At 28.0% G+C, this 18,639-nt stretch overlaps 1 protein-coding gene across 1 annotated transcript; it reads left to right on the top strand.

Moving 5' to 3' along the window:
- Nucleotides 1-10,265: 10,265 nt before the first annotated feature.
- Nucleotides 10,266-11,504, top strand: LOC139841749 (F-box/kelch-repeat protein At3g23880-like). Its single transcript, XM_071831953.1, has 2 exons — nt 10,266-10,811; nt 10,929-11,504. The coding sequence occupies exons 1-2, from the start codon at nt 10,266-10,268 to the stop codon at nt 11,502-11,504; spliced, it is 1,122 nt and encodes a 373-aa protein (XP_071688054.1).
- The last annotated feature ends 7,135 nt before the right edge of the window (nt 11,505-18,639 follow it).

The following is an 18,639-nucleotide window of genomic DNA, read 5'->3' as shown; positions in this document are numbered from 1 at the left end:
ATTTGTTTTGAAAAGACAAACTTTCCTTACATCGAAAGTTAACGATATGCATACCATTTCATAATATATCCAACTATAGTTGACTTAATAATAATCTTGATGAACTCAACGACTCGAATGCAACCTCTTTTGAAATATGTCATGAATGACTCCAAGTAATATCTCTAAAATGAGCAAATGCACAGCGGAAGATTTCTTTCATACCTGAGAATAAACATGCTTTAAAGTGTCAACCAAAAGGTTGGTGAGTTCATTAGTTTATCGTAATCAATCATTTCCATAATTTTAATAGACCACAAGATTTCCTTTATTCAATAATCATACACTCGCAAGTGTTTAAAAATCATTCATATGGATTGAACACCTGGTAACCGACATTAACATCATGCATATAGAATATCCCCAAAACAGAAATCCATCTGTATAATATGAACTCGAAGTACTAAAGCATACCATTTTCCAGTATGGGGGAGTTAGTGCCCGTAGATCTACCTTTAGGATTCGCGTCAATTAGGGTGTCTGTTCCCTAATTATTAGGCTACCAAGCTAAAAGGGTGATATTCGGTATTCATAATCCAACCATATAATGTAGTTTCGATTACTTGTGTCTATTTCGTAAAGCATTTATAAAAGCAGCGCATGTATTCTCAGTCCCAAAAAATATATATTGCAAAAGCATTTAAAAAGGGAGCAAATGAAACTCACAATACTGTATTTTGTAGTAAAAATACATATGACGACACTGAACAATGCAGGGTTGGCCTCGGATTCACGAACCTATATCATTTGTATATATATATATTAAAACATATACTCGTAAACGACTAAATCTTTATATTATTTTTAATAATATACTTGTTAAATTATTTGTTATATAGATATAGATATATTTAATTTATCTATATTATTTAACTAGCGTTTACCTTTCATTATCACATATTATTAGTAATAATTTATATTAGGGTTTATATATAAGAAAATATATATGTATATATTAATTTATATGTTATATATATAGCTTAGTTATTACATTGTTAATAATAAAATTATAATGATATGTGATTTTAATATTCTTGTAATGTATTTTTATATATAAATATTTATTTGTAGTAATATTAATAATAATAACTATGAATACAACAATTTTACTACTAATGATAATACTGATAATAAGTTTAATTATAACCATACTAATAGTCATATTACCAATATTAATGTTTCTACTACTTGTAAATCTAAATATGATAACAATATTAATAATAATTATAATACTAATAATAGTGATAATAATAATACTAATTATACTAATAACCATATTCTAACATTAGTAATAACAATAATCTTGTTAATCATTTTAATATTAATGATAAGAATAATAGTAACACTAATAATAATAATAATAATAATAATAATAATAATAATAATAATAATAATAATAATAATAATAATAATACTAATAATAATGTTAATGATACTAATTGCATTAATGATAATAATAATTTTATTTCTAAAATTAGTAATAATAACATAACAATATATTTTATAATCTCAATAATAATAATAAGAATAATAATAATAATAATAATAATAATAATAATAATAATAATAATAATAATAATAATAATAATAATAATAATAATAATAGAACTAAAAGTAGAAGTGTATACCCTTCACAAAATACGTTTCTAAAAAGAATTGTCCCTGACGAGACTCGAACCCGTGACCTTCCGCTAGCCTGACACCCCTCTTAACCATTACTCTGTCCATACGTTTCTGTTTAATTCCCAACCCCGAATTTATTTAACATATTTTTTTTTTCCTGTTTCACCTTCTTCCATTGAAAACACATCGACCAGGACCTCATTTCTCTATATTAACGAGTTAACCAACTAATTTAGGATCTCTCAAAATAACAGATACGTTCTAAAATAGATGTTTGATTTTTTAATTAAAACAAAAATAAATAAAAAAACGGGGTATTGCAGTTGAAGAACACGAAGCATAACTCAAAATCGATTTCAAAATTTTAGAATGTTTCAGATCAAACTTTCTACATAAAAATGGTTTTAAATCACACATATAAACTTTCTGTAATCTCAATTTAACTTGAAACATAAACACGATTGTGAATTTCTTCAAGAACCAAATGTTTTACTTTTGAAACCGAAGCTTTGACTCTCAAATTCAACCTTGATTTCACGAATTACGATTTGAAAATTTGCAGATAGAATCACGACTTGGTTTAGATTACTTCTGCATTTTTAGATTTCTAACATTTATTCGAGTTCGAGGTTTTGATTAAACACTCAAGAACAGAGGGTATTCGGTTTTTATGTTTAAAAAATTTGTTTAGATTTTACTGAATAAAACAGATGAAGTTGTTAATTGATATTAACGAGGGAATAATTGAGTAATGCTTCCAATTGAGACGTTGAATTATTGTTATGTAGCAGATGCAATTGGTACCTTTATTCCTCACAGACAAGAACAGGAAACAAATAAACAAATAAAAAAAACTAAAAAGTAGCTCTTGGTTGATAACTGAATTTGTATGTTTCTGTATTGGAATTCGACTGGTAATAGATTCGCAGACAAGAAAATCGATCACGAAGATAATAAGAAAAAAGAAAATGACCTTATACAGATTTCGTACCCTTTTTTTTCTTGTTTTTATATAATTAATTAATATTAGAAATTAATAAGTATATTAATAACAATAATAATATTAATTTAATAATAATTATATTAATAATAATATTATTATTGATAAGGTACTAATAATACTAAATTTAAAAATAATAATAATATGATATTAATAATATTGGAATTGATAATTTTAATAACAAATATCAGTTTAATAATAATTAATGATAATTATAATAATAAGGATGATTTTAAATGACAACAATAATTATAAAAATATAAATATAAATAATATAACAAATTTAATGCATCAAATAATAATAATATTCAGATTAATGATATTAATAATAGATTGTATCATTTTCTAATAATAATAACTATAATGATATTAACAATACTAATATTGATAAAGATAATAATAATAATAAATATTCATTAATAATAACTAAAATTTGTAATTTTTCTACTAATTATGATATAACAATGATAACAATAATACCATAACAAATTATATGTATCATCTTTTCTATTTATATATTATCTATTGAAAATAATAATATGACTAACACGGATCTTAATATTCATATTGATATTGTTAACAGTAATGAAAGTAATAATAATATTAGTATAACAATCATATATTTAACTTGTAATTATATTTAACATATTACATTTTATTAATTATGTAATACTATCATATCATATATTATATATTATTTGACAGCATTTATTGAACATATAATATGTATATATTACAATTTAATAATAATTATGAATAGAATTCCTATATAGATTTATATATATACTACTATATATACAATTTATGTTTTAAATATTAATTAGATAACTAATTATATGTATTAAATAATTAAACTCAAAATATAACATTACACCTTTAATACTTTGATAACGTTGACAAATTATGTTTGAACCATTTATATCCAATACGCTCTATCTATTTAAAGTAACAATTTTTATTCATTTAATTTTTTTTTTATATAATATCTAATTTAGATAATGGTTCATTTATATATTTAATATAATTATTTACATATGTAATTATTTATTTTTACATTTCTGTTTACAATTAAAGGTTCGTGAATCATTGAGAATAGTCATGGGTTAAATGAATCTATATAAACAGTTCAAAATTTTTGAGACTCGGTTTAATAGACTTTGCTTATCGTGTCGAATTCATATGAAAATTAAGTTTAAATTTGGTCGAAAATTTCCGGGTCGTCACAGTACCTACTCGTTAAAGAAATTTCGTCCCGAAATTTGATTTGGATGGTCATGGATGACAATAAGTATGTTTTCATGACACATATGAGTTGATAAATAGGATTTTATCATTATCGATTAATATAGATAATACGATTCGATTCTGTGAAGCGTACAAGTGAAGATGTCATAAAAGATTGAGATAGAGATTTTTAACTTTTGACGTAGTAATTGTGAATTTCCGGAATTCAAGGGATTTAGAGAAAATTTTCGTAATAAGATTTGATTCTCCGGTAATGTATTTTTATATATAAATATTTATTTGTAGTAATATTAATAATAATAACTATGAATATAACAATTTTACTACTAATGATAATACTGATAATAAGTTTAATTATAACCATACTAATAGTCATATTACCAATAATAATGATTTTATTACTATTACTTTTGTTGATAATAACAATACTTATAAAAATACTAATGATATTAATGTTTCTACTAATTGTAAATCTAAATATGATAACAATATTAATAATAATTATAATACTAATAATAGTGATAATAATAATACTAATTATACTAATAACCATATTCTAACATTAGTAATAACAATAATCTTGTTAATCATTTTTATATTAATGATAATAATAATAGTAACACTAATAATAATAATAACAATAATAATAATAATAATAATAATAATAATAATAATAATAATAATAATAATAATAATAATAATAATAATAATGATACTACTAATAATAATGTTAATGATACTAATTGCATTAATGATAATAATAATTTTATTTCTAAAATTAGTAACAATAACAATAACAATAACAATAACAATAACAATAACAATAACAATAACAGAAATAGAACTAAAAGTAGAAGTGTATACCCTTCACAAAATACGTTTCTAAAAAGAATTGTCCATGACGAGACTCGAACCCGTGACCTTCCGCTAGCCCGACACCCCTCTTAACCATTGCTCCGTCCATACGTTTCTGTTTAATTCCCAACCTCGAATTTATTTAACATATTTTTTTTTCTGTTTCACCTTCTTCCATTGAAAACACATCGACTAGGACCTCATCTTTCTATATTAACGAGTTTACCAACTAATTTAGGATCTCTCAAAATAACAGATACGTTCTAAAATAGATGTTTGAATTTTTAATTAAAACAAAAATAAATAAATAAAAACGGGGTATCTGCAGTTGAAGAACACGAATCATAACTCAAAATCGATTTCGAAATTTTAGAATGTTTCAGATCAAACTTTCTACATAAAAATGGTTTTAAATCACACATATAAACTTTCTGTAATCTCAATTTAACTTGAAACATAAACACGATTGTGAATTTCTTCAAGAACCAAATGTTTGACTTTTGAAACTGAAGCTTTGACTCTCAAATTCAACCTTGAGTTCACGAATTATGATTTGAAAATTTGCAGATAGAATCACGACTTGGTTTAGATTACTTCTGCATTTTTAGATTTCTAACATTTATTCGAGTTCGAGGTTTTGATTAAACACTCAAGAACAGAGAGTATTCGGTTTTTATTTTTAAAAAATTTGTTTAGATTTTACTGAATAAAACAGATGAATTTGTTAATTGATATTGACGAGGGAATAATTGAGTAATGCTTCCAATTGAGACGTTGAATTATTGTTATATAGCAGATGCAATTGGTAGCTTTATTCCTCACAGACAAGAACAGGAAACAAATAAATAAATAAATAAATAACTAAAAAGTAGCTCTTGATTGATAACTGAATTTGTATGTTTCTGTATTGGAATTCGACTGGTAATAGATTCGCAGACAAGAAAATCGATCACGAAGATAATAAGAAAAAAGAAAATGACCTTATACAGATTTCGTACCCCTTTTTTTTCTTCTTGTTTTTATATAATTAATTAATATTAGAAATTAATAAGTATATTAATATTAATAACAATAATAATATTAATTTATTAATAATTATATTAATAATAATATTATTATTGATAAGGTACTAATAATACTAAATTTAAAAATAATAATAATATGATATTAATAATATTGGAATTGATAATTTTAATAACAAATATAAGTTTAATATTAATTAATGATAATTATAATAATAAGGATGATTTTAAATGACAACAATAATTATAAAAATATAAATAATATAACAAATTTAATGCATCAAATAATAATAATAATAATATTAATAATAGATTGTATCATTTTCTAATAATAATAACTATAATGATATTAATAATACTAATATTGATAAAGATAATAATAATAATAAATATTCATTAATAATAACTAAAATTTGTAATTTTTCTACTAATTATGATATAATAACGATAACAATAATACCATAACAAATTATATGTATCAACTTTTCTATTTATATATTATCTATTGAAAATAATAATATGACTAACACGGATCTTAATATTCATATTGATATTGTTAACAGTAATGAAAGTAATAATAATATTAGTATTAGTATAACAATCATATATTTAACTTGTAATTATATTTAACATATTACATTTTATTAATTATGTAATACTATCATATCATATATTATTTGACAACATTTATTGAACATATAATATGTATATATTACAATTTAATAATAATTATGAATAGAATTCCTATATAGATTTATATATATACTACTATATATACAATTTATGTTTTAAATATTAATTAGATAACTAATTATATGTATTAAATAATTAAACAATTAAACTCAAAATATAACATTACACCTTTAATACTTTGATAACGTTGACAAATTATGTTTGAACCATTTATATCCAATACGCTCTATCTATTTAAAGTAACAAGTTTTATTTATTAAATTTTTTTTTTATATAATATCTAATTTAGATAATGGTTCATTTATATATTTAATATAATTATTTACATATGTAATTATTTATTTTTACATTTCTGTTTACAATTAAAGGTTCGTGAATCGTTGAGAATAGTCATGGGTTAAATGAATCCAAGTAAACAGTTCAAAATTTTTGAGACTCGGTTTAATAGACTTTGCTTATCTTGTCGAATTCATATGAAGATTAAGTTTAAATTTGATCGAAAATTTCCGGGTCGTCACAAAATACATGCGTACTACATTTGTATAGAAGACATCTAATGTTGTTTAAAGTGCAACGTTTCAAAAGCATTGTTCCTACCAATCATATCAAAAAGCGCAGTGTCACACCCCCAAATAGGGCCTAGGTTAAAACTGAAAATCACTAAAAATAAAAATCTTAACCAGCATAAACTTACATATAAATTAGAAATAACGGTTGTGGAATTGATTTAAGTATGCAAGGTATATAACATGTTTATTTTTAATAAAAATGTAATAATACATCAAATATAATATAAATATATAAATATTATAATTATAAATATGTTTTAATATGTTATAATATGTTATTAATTTAAATTCGGCTTTTAATTTGGTTTTCGGTTAACCAAATTTAAAATTTTCAAAACCAAACCAAAAACTGAATTACGAATTCGGTTTCGGTTTCGATCAACCCGAAATCCGTTTAAAAAATTCGGTTTGGTTTTTCTTGGTTTGGATTCGATTCGATATTCGGTTTGAAACCAAATGGTGCACACCCCTAGTACTATCTACCACAAATGTGCATTTCAAAGTTGTATGGTACAAGCTATTAATGCACACTTATGATGAAATTATACAGCATATATTGAAAATATAAGTATATAACCACCTTAAAGGCTTAAATCGTATGGTATTTTAAAATATCTAAGAACCAATTTAACAACATATAGTTATCATTTAATTCACATGAAATAAAATATTCCATACTGAATCAAAACGGTTGAAGGATCCACAATATTCAAAGTTCTAAAATCAAGTAAAGTATGACACACAGAAACTGTGACTACCAAAGAACAGCTACCAGTAATCCTGATTATTCAAAGCAATAACAGAACTTGGATAACGATTAACAAGACTTAACCAAGGTGAAAATTTGGCTGAGATGCTATATTTAAAGCCGATCATGATCTTGTTGGGAAAATTCAATCGATACATCAAAGAGTAACATATGAGATAATGCAGGGCTACTAAAAACTTGGGACTACAAGATGGTGTTTCTACGTATATGAGTATGTCTGTATGCCAACAAATTTCACATGAGATATTAGACACTGAAAATGATGGGAATAAGTACACATAAACAACCTAGTTGGCAGATTTGTAACAAACTTGAAATGCAAACATAGTGAATTATAATCTCGACACGACAGAATATAATCCCAACAGTGAAATAAGAAATTTAAGCTCTAGAAACAACACTATTAAGCCAATTACACCTTAATTTTCTCAGCTCAAACCAATATGATGCCCCATATCATCTACTAATAGATAGTCAAAAACCAACATGCGACACTAGCTTCCCTAAAAGAAAATATTCGATAGCTATAAACCTTGGGCAACCTCCGATATACTCAAATTTGGGTCAAATGGGTCAAGCTTTCGGGTCAATTGGGTCTTGAAAAAATAGGCCTAGAAATGTAAACCAAAACTTAAAAAAAGGTCCAATGAGTTGTTCTCCATCCTATTGGGTTTTATACAATATATGAAAGATCGGGTCAAATGGGTATCAAATCCTAAAGTTCAATAAATATTAAGAGGTCAAATGGGTCTTGTAAATAGGTCAAATGGGTCGAGCATAACAACTTTCATCCGTCAATCATTTATGACAACATTAATGGTTATATCAATTATTATGTATATTAATATTTTGTTATATATATGTAAAAGTATATGACCCATTTGGACCTATTTGAACAATTACCCGACCTGTTACCTAAACCGACCCGTTTGCCAGGTATAACCTCCAGTAAGGCACATATAATACACCTGTGACAATAACCCATTTCAGTATATCTCTGCTCCTGGAACCACTCCAACAAATTTTGCAACAGACCAAAACAAACCCAAAATGCCTACAAATTATCACCATACAGTGAGAGTGAAAATGTACACTAAAAGCTTCTAAGGTAGACTTAAAACACACCGAAATCCTTTTGATACTAGCCTGTTGCTCAATTTACAAAACCAATTAACTCTACAGTCCTTACCCATGAACAGACATATATTGAGAAGTATTTATTTGATTTTCAAACAATACATCTCCCTGAAGCACTTAAGTTAATTATTGTGTATTGACAAATAGATAATCATCTGTTTGGCACTTAAATTTTCATATTAATCCTACCTCATGTGAAGAAAAAAGAGGCTGTTAAATTAATACTACATATCAACATTTACTAACAGAGGCGACTCTATTCTTTGACCCGCGGGGTCACGGGATACCACTAGTTTGAAAATTTTGTGTAGAAAATACTCTTTAAAATCTATAGGACACCACTAAATTTGACTACAGGAACCCATATATTTTTCGAATTTATAGCATTTCCTTTAAACTGTATAAGATACCACTAAATTTAGCATTTCCTTTAAACTGTATAAGATACCACTAAATTTAACTAGTCCCACCCCATATATACTTTGAATTTGTGTTATTTTAAAGGTAAACATTCATTAAAAAACATTCAAATATAATTAGTACTTGAAAAAAAAAATCTGGACCCATTGAGTTTCGTTTCTGGAATTGCCACTGGTTACTAAGTATCTAAAAAGTAAAAGCCCGGTTAGGCCGCATACATCTGAGTATAAATACTATCCTTTCTTAGCTAGCCTGAATAAGGAAAACTTTATTCGTTTACTATGTATCTGATTAGTAAATTTTTTTAAGCCAAAGTAATTTATTAAGAAATTCTGATTGATTTGAGTTCATCTAGTTCCATTATCTAAACCTCTAAACCCTGCATCTTCCATAAATAGTGGTCATTACCTCAATAGATATACACACAAATGTGTCTGTTAACATCATTAAAAAGGCCATAAAGATTCAATAAACATCTCAACGCTATTACCTTATCAACATAAACACTTCATCCATAATAATAACTTTTACTTTGCGATTCCTATTAATACAGGTGATATTCTATTTTCATGCTAGAATTCAATGCAAGTTTACATGTTTATCATAAAACAGACGTCATTGCTTAACGTTTTCCAACTTTTCATCAATATAAAGCATTTAAGTATCTGATATTTAGTTAGATTTCTTACCTCACATTGAATTTACTTTGCGTGTTTGAGTTATTTTTTGTACAAATCAGAAGATATTGACTCGGTTCATTGCACCGCTAGCAGGAACTTTTACTTATATAAGCTCAAACTCACACCTTCTTTACATTCATCTTCTATACCAAATTTCAAATCCTTAGATAATTTTCTCTTTAAGTTCGCATTTCTTTCTTTCGAAACTGAAAAATGGAAGATTATCTCCCAAAAGAACTGCTCTCTGATATCCTATCAAAACTACCATCAAAAACAATTCTTCGTTGCAGATCTGTGTGCAAATCTTGGTTTTCATTGATATCAACTCGTGAATTCCAAATCTTTTATCTCGAAAAATACAACAAATCAAACCCCCGTTTGCTTATGCGTCGCTATGATTTGATGCACGACAGGGAAATGTACAGTGTGCATCATGACAGTCTAGCTTTGACTGTAGATCCAGATACTGTTATTGAATTTCCTTTCAATTGCACCCCTTGCCCCAGATGCTATTTGAGGATAATTGGGAGTATCGATGGTGTTGTATGCCTTGGTCATAAAAAATGCGCATACAAAGAAGAAAAAATCATTCTGTGGAATCCATCAATTCGAATAAAACTACCTATATTTCCTCCTATGATGCGCATAAGACGTATGCTGAACTACTCTGTAGCTCTAGGATTTGGGTACGATAAGGTCACCGATGATTATAAGGTTGTCCGATTGGCTTACAATTATCACTATTCCCCTAGACCTCAGGCAAGTGTTGCTTTACATGTATATGATTCTTAAATTCTATATAATTTTAATATATTACGAATGAATTTATACTAATCTTTTAGAACCTATTACTAATTGTTTGAATTATGATTTCAGGTTGACATATATGGCGTGAAAACTGCCATTTGGAGGGCAATCCCATTTCCTTCTGATTTTCTTTGCATTTATTTCAAGGGGTCACCCGTGTATTTAAACGGTTGCGTGTACTGGATAATGTATCGTTGGGTGTCTCACGGTTGGCACATAATTACGCAATGTTCAATCATGAAATTTGATGTGAGTGCAGAAATGTTTGAAGAAATTCAATTGCCTGAACCTTTAGATGATGAATCCCCAATAAACTTAGAGCTTGAGTTATTTAATGAGCGGTTGATTGTGATAAAACCTATGCGTCTTCAGTTGCATTCGAGAGGAGCAAGTAAATATAACATGTGGGCTTTGAACAATTATGAGAACCAAAACTCTTGGGAAGAAATATGTAAAATATCTTATGGTAGAATAGATTTGGGCCGAGTTTTGAGAATTAGAGACAATGGGGAACTAATCATGGGGGCTAGATATGGAAAGACGAAGATACGTGATCGTAATGTGGGATATTATGATTCGGAATGCAGAGGGTTTATAATGGAGGACTCGATTTATATTGACAAATACCAAGAAAGTCTAGCTTGATTTCACGAATTATGATTTGAAAATTTGCAGATAGAATCACGACTTGGTTTAGATTACTTCTGCATTTTTAGATTTCTAACATTTATTCGAGTTCGAGGTTTTGATTAAACACTCAAGAACAGAGAGTATTCGGTTTTTATTTTTAAAAAATTTGTTTAGATTTTACTGAATAAAACAGATGAAGTTGTTAATTGATATTAACGAGGGAATAATTGAGTAATGCTTCCAATTGAGACGTTGAATTATTGTTATATAGCAGATGCAATTGGTAGCTTTATTCCTCACAGACAAGAACAGGAAACAAATAAATAAATAAATAAATAACTAAAAAGTAGCTCTTGATTGATAACTGAGTTTGTATGTTTCTGTATTGGAATTCGACTGGTAATAGATTCGCAGACAAAAAAATCGATCACGAAGATAATAAGAAAAAAGAAAATGACCTTATACAGATTTCGTACCCCTTTTTTTCTTCTTGTTTTTATATAATTAATTAATATTAGAAATTAATAAGTATATTAATAACAATAATAATAATATTAATTTATTAATAATTATATTAATAATAATATTATTATTGATAAGGTACTAATAATACTAAATTTAAAAATAATAATAATATGATATTAATAATATTGGAATTGATAATTTTAATAACAAATATAAGTTTAATAATAATTAATGATAATTATAATAATAAGGATGATTTTAAATGACAACAATAATTATAAAAATATAAATAATATAACAAATTTAATGCATCAAATAATAATAATAATAATATTAATAATAGATTGTATCATTTTCTAATAATAATAACTATAATGATATTAATAATACTAATATTGATAAAGATAATAATAATAATAAATATTCATTAATAATAACTAAAATTTGTAATTTTTCTACTAATTATGATATAATAATGATAACAATAATACCATAACAAATTATATGTATCAACTTTTCTATTTATATATTATCTATTGAAAATAATAATATGACTAACACGGATCTTAATATTCATATTGATATTGTTAACAGTAATGAAAGTAATAATAATATTAGTATTAGTATAACAATCATATATTTAACTTGTAATTATATTTAACATATTACATTTTATTAATTATGTAATACTATCATATGATATATTATTTGACAACATTTATTGAACATATAATATGTATATATTACAATTTAATAATAATTATGAATAGAATTCCTATATAGATTTATATATATACTACTATATATACAATTTATGTTTTAAATATTAATTAGATAACTAATTATATGTATTAAATAATTAAACAATTAAACTCAAAATATAACATTACACCTTTAATACTTTGATAATGTTGACAAATTATGTTTGAACCATTTATATCCAATACGCTCTATCTATTTAAAGTAACAAGTTTTATTTATTAATTTTTTTTTATATAATATCTAATTTAGATAATGGTTCATTTATATATTTAATATAATTATTTACATATGTAATTATTTATTTTTACATTTCTGTTTACAATTAAAGGTTCGTGAATCATTGAGAATAGTCATGGGTTAAATGAATCCAAGTAAACGTTCAAAATTTTTGAGACTCGGTTTAATAGACTTTGCTTATCGTGTCGAATTCATATGAAGATTAAGTTTAAATTTGATCGAAAATTTCCGGGTCGTCACAAAATACATGCGTACTACATTTGTATAGAAGACATCTAATGTTGTTTAAAGTGTAACGTTTCAAAAGCATTATTCCTACCAATCATATCAAAAAGCGCAGTGTCACACCCCCAAATAGGGCCTGGGGTATTTGTGACTAATTATATCAAATCACAGATGTATAAACGAGAACGCCTCTATATGAGACGTTTTATTGAGTTTTGCTGCGGAAGATATATAGATTACATTGTATTTAGAGCATTAAATGTCTTTAATTGATATGATATGTAATGAAGACTCCAAGCATAGCAAGCAATCATCATCAAAGCAGTAGATATACAGCGGAAACAATATTTAAGTACTAAGTTTGTCATCAAAAAGTCAACACGAGGTTGAGTGAGTTCATAAGTTTGTCATAAATAATGATTTCAGTAATAGATCACAAGATTTAATACAGACGATATATCATGTATATCAAAAGTATGCCATGAGCGTATAATCTCAAAGCTAAACGATTTTATCCCGAGACAATACATATGTAATTGTCGAGATCATTATTATACCACCAATTGACCTGAGGTCAACAGTGTGGGATGTTACTCCCAATAGCGCTATTTATAATAATTCCGTTTGCCTCTTCATTATCTAGCAATTAATGATATTACAAAGTAGATTTTTGCTTGTTTCATATGAACACAATAACATGTTACATATCAACACAATAAAAGTACTAATGTTGGTCGCATAATAGTTTGCACTTGTGTCTATCCGTTATAAAAATATTGCATTTATTCTCAACTCAAAAATATATAAAAAGGGAGCAGATGAAACTCACAATACGATACGATAGTTTGTAGTAAATATGCATAGGATGGTACTGAACAAGTACAGAGTTGACCTCGGATTCACAACCTATATCAAGTATATATATTAACACATATACTCGTAATCAGATAAGTTCATATATGTTGTTTTAATTGTTATATATTTTCTGTAATTATATTAATATATATATATATATATGTTTGATTGGTATTATATTAAAAATACCTAATTTGTTATATATGAATATTTATATAAAAATGTTAATATGTTTGATATATGATTATATAAAATATAATTGTAGTATATGAAATAAGTGTATTAATGTACAGAATATTTATTTGTAAAAATAATAGTTTCGATAATAATGATTTACTAATAATTATAATAATAATGGTAATAATAGTAATTTTAATACAAATGATAGTTTTATTAATAATTATAAAGTAAAAATGACAGTTTTAGCAAAAATGATATTTTTAATAATGATAATGAATAAATAGTTGTATTATTTTGTAATCATAATAATATTCATGATGATAATACTAATAATTATAATGATAATACTAATAATTATAATAACAATAATTATAATAACATTAGTAATAATAATAATAATAAAAATAATAATAATAATAGAAATAAAAATAAAAGTTTATACCCTTTAAAAAGCCTTCCTAAAAAGAATTGCCCAAGACGGGGCTCGAACCCGTGACCTCTCGCTAACCCGAACATCCTCTAAAACATTGCACCATTTATGTTTTTCTGATTAAATCTAGTACTGTAATATATTTAACCCGTTATTCGTGTTCTACCTTCTTCTTCTTCATAAATAAGTCGACCAGAGGCATAATCAAACATAACAGCAAGACCATAAAATGTGTTTTAAATTTGAAAACGAAACAGAAGAAATCAAATGTGGGGATTTTAATTATCAGAAAAAGGAAGTAAATAAAAAAAACTGCAACAGCAGCCTGATGAACACGTTGAAAAACTCAAACCTTGATTTCGATTTTAAGATTGTTTCAGCTCATGATTCCTACACGAAATAAGTTGAAAATCCATCCTAGAAACTTTCTCAATTCTCAATTTAACTTAAAACATAAAAATACATTCGAATTTCGCCAAGAACAAGATAGTTGACTTTTTTTGAAAATTAACTTTGACTTACAAATTCGGATTCGATATAGAAAATTGGAAATTCAAGCTTTGCAGATAGTTTACTTAAAAGATTCTTAACAAAACTGCGTTATTACATTTTGAAATTAATTTTGAATTCGAAGTTTTGGAAAAATAAAAGAAACAGAGGCATCGACTTCTTTTCTTGTGTTTTTCTGTTTTTTATTTCAATTTGCAGTATAGGATAACATTTATAATGATAATGGTGATGTTAATCAAACGTGTAAAGGATTGATTTTCGTTGTTTAATGATAATGGGTTGATGAGGAAGATCACGATCAGAAAAAATAAAATAAAAGCAGATAATAAAAATGTAAGACCCTAATAATAATTGTACAGCAGTGTAATTATGGTACATGAAGTGTGGGTGACTTTGTATATTAAAACAGAGGTCAGAGAACGAACTGGGCTGGGTGCGCTCAGCGCACACTTAGGGGTGCGCCTGGCGCACTCCTCACTGTAGCCGGGTTCTATTTGTTTTATTCTGATATTTTGATGGGCATTTTGGTAATTTCACTTGTGGACGAGTTGGAGGCCAGTAGGTCAGATCTTGGGGTATCATTCACTCCATTTTCAACAACCTTATCTTCTTCACTTTAATTTTGGAGAGAGAGTGTGATTTCTTGAGTGAGAAAGCTTAAATCCAAGAGGAAGAAGTTGTTCTCGGGCCAAAGTGCGGGTATTAAAGTCGTTCATCTACTCACTAGCTACGTTGTGGTTGTAATGGTAAGCTCTAATCTTGTTTTCCTTACTTTGATTTTGTGTAAGGGTTAGGGTTTGGGTAAATGAAGAACATAAAACCCACATTTGTTGATTTTGGGTGTTCTTGGGTAAGATGGAGTGATGAAGACTCAATGGTAACTAACCTAGGGTTTCAAAGTGTTAATTGATGTTTATGAGTCCTAATTGGTTAGTTAATTACTAGCACACCTAGCTAATTGGTAAATGGGTGTTAGTTGGGTTAGTGGATGACCCGAAATGGGTGTGTTGACTTTAAATGAGTCAAAGGGGTTAATGATTGACCTAGTTTGGGATTATGGGTATGAATTACCCTAATTGTGTTATAGTTAGTGTTGATAGACCTTAATCACTAGCTTTTAAGTGATTGACGATGGTCTTGACCCTTAAGGGGCAGTTTTGGTGAAAATGGGGTATTTAATGCATTTAGGTCATTAAATGCACTTGAGTGAATTGTTGGTGTTTAGCCCAACAAGTTTGTTTGTTGATTGAGTACTTATTGTATTAGGTACTCGGCTTTGAAGCTTTCGAAAGTATAAAATCATCACCAAATCGTTGAGGTGAGTGGAATAATTATATATGTATGTATATGATTTATTTACTTGTGGGGTATGGGTTAAAGTTCGATGTTGACAATACCATATCCTAGAGTATATTGTTGGTTCGTTTTGATGAGGGTTTAAGTTCGATGTTGACGATACCTCATGTATGGATTTAAAGTTCGATGTTGACGAAGCCATATCGCTATTGTAGTGAAATTCGATGAGGGTTTAAGTTCGATGTTGATGATACCTCATATGTGGGTTTAAGTTCGATGTTGACGATACCACATTTATTGGGACGAATGGGAATTAAGTTCGATGTTGACGATACCATTCGTTGAGCTAGCCTTGGGATTCGAATACTAATGGATGTTGTGAACATCAATGCTTATGTATTGTGTTGTAACATATTGTATTGTTGCGTTATATGATATTTTTATACTAGCTTATGTTATCGAGGACTTAGCGTTATACATTATAAAGGTATGCTAATTATGCTGCTAGTATGTATGCGGATTTGTTGTAAGTGTTTGCAAGTAAGTAAGTTATATATGTATATGTATAATTATTGCATTCACTAAGCTTTAGCCTACCCTCTCATTGTTTATCTTTTTATAGGCTCGGGCGTTGACAAGGGTAAGGGCGTACGGTTGGATTAGAGTTTCCTGCTTGTTTGATAGGGGATGCTTTTGGATGTGATAGCTTTTGGAGTTTGACCGAGATTTGGGTAGTTTAACCCCAAACACCATGCTCTTAGTGTCGTTTGGAATTTAAACTAATGTGGTCGAAACTCATGTTTTGTATGAAACTCGTAAAACGGCCGATGTGGGCCCCGTTTTGTAAAACTCATTTTATTATTGAATCGTGTGAGTTTTAACTATTATGACATGTTTCGAAAAGTGTTTCGTCTAAATATGTCAAGAAGTGGGAGATCTTTATTTGGAAAATTGCAAAACCAGACAGAACTGAAAACTGACCTGTGCGCGCCGCGCACCCTGAGGTGGTGCGCGTGGCGCACTCCACTGTAAAAAAAAAATTTTGTTTCACGTATTTGGTTGGTTATTGGTTTGGGTTGTTACAAGTGGTATCAGAGCATGGTCTAAGGGATTTAGGCGACTTGAGATTGGTGCCTAGACATAGACTTATTTGTGTACGCGCTTTATGCGGGACTTGTAGGAGACGGGTCGGACCGGGAGTTGATTAGTATTTAGGTTTATGTGAACTAACCTTGCGCTAATTGTTTTGTGTTGTGTTAGCAATCATCAAGCGAGATAGACGTTGTACTAGCAAGTTAATGCGACATGCTCGCGTAACAATGATTAGCTACCATTGTTACGGGTTCAAATCGTGTCGAACAAGCGATGTACGATGATTGTTGAGCAAGATGAGATAGTGTGGTGTATATGTATATACGTATGTGTTAAGTCCTTTTCGCTTCGTTGCTTAATTTACTTCATTTTATAGAATGAATATGAGAAATGGACACGACTCCAATGACGGAAGTACGAGTGAGGACGTTGAACTCACGGCCAAGGTCGAGGCCATCTTTAAAAGGCTAAAAAAGGATTTTCTTGACGATGTTCGAAAGGTTTTCCAAGAGTCGGTTGATGGACAAGTGACCGAAATGATAAACGAACGAATGAAAGCCGCAATAGAGGAGGCTTTGGAAGCTAAAAACATTTATCCTCGAGGCGAAGGGGGTGAAGGTAATGGTGGGGGTGGAAGACGGGACTTCCACTACAAAAATTTCAAGGATACTCAACCTCCTATGTTTAATGGGGTGAGGGATCCATTGAAAAGCACTTGTTGGATTTTCGATATCGAGGGAGCTTTTCGTAACGCGGAGTGTCCTCCCGAGAAGAAGACGAGGTATGGGTCTAGCATGTTGCGCGAAGAAGGCAAATTGTGGTGGGACGATAAAATCAAATTATATGGTGAAGAGCAATGCATGAGCTTGACATGAGAGGAGTTTAAGAAGGAATTTTTCCAAAAATACCGAACTTCTTCGATCTTGATAGAATCCGGGACGAGTTGCATCATTTGCAACAAGGTTCGATGGACTTGGTTACTCTCAAGTCTACCTTCTTGGCAAAGACTCATTTTTGTCTGGAATATGTTGGTGACGATCACAAGCTAATGAAAGATTTCTACCGTACCATGAATGATGAGTATAAGGGTAAGATTAG

This window comes from Rutidosis leptorrhynchoides, chromosome 4 (assembly GCF_046630445.1).
Source record: "Rutidosis leptorrhynchoides isolate AG116_Rl617_1_P2 chromosome 4, CSIRO_AGI_Rlap_v1, whole genome shotgun sequence".
NCBI classification, from domain to species: Eukaryota; Viridiplantae; Streptophyta; class Magnoliopsida; order Asterales; family Asteraceae; genus Rutidosis; species Rutidosis leptorrhynchoides.
The sequence above is the reverse complement of the archived record's forward strand: the minus strand, read 5'-3'. Positions and strand labels throughout refer to the sequence as shown.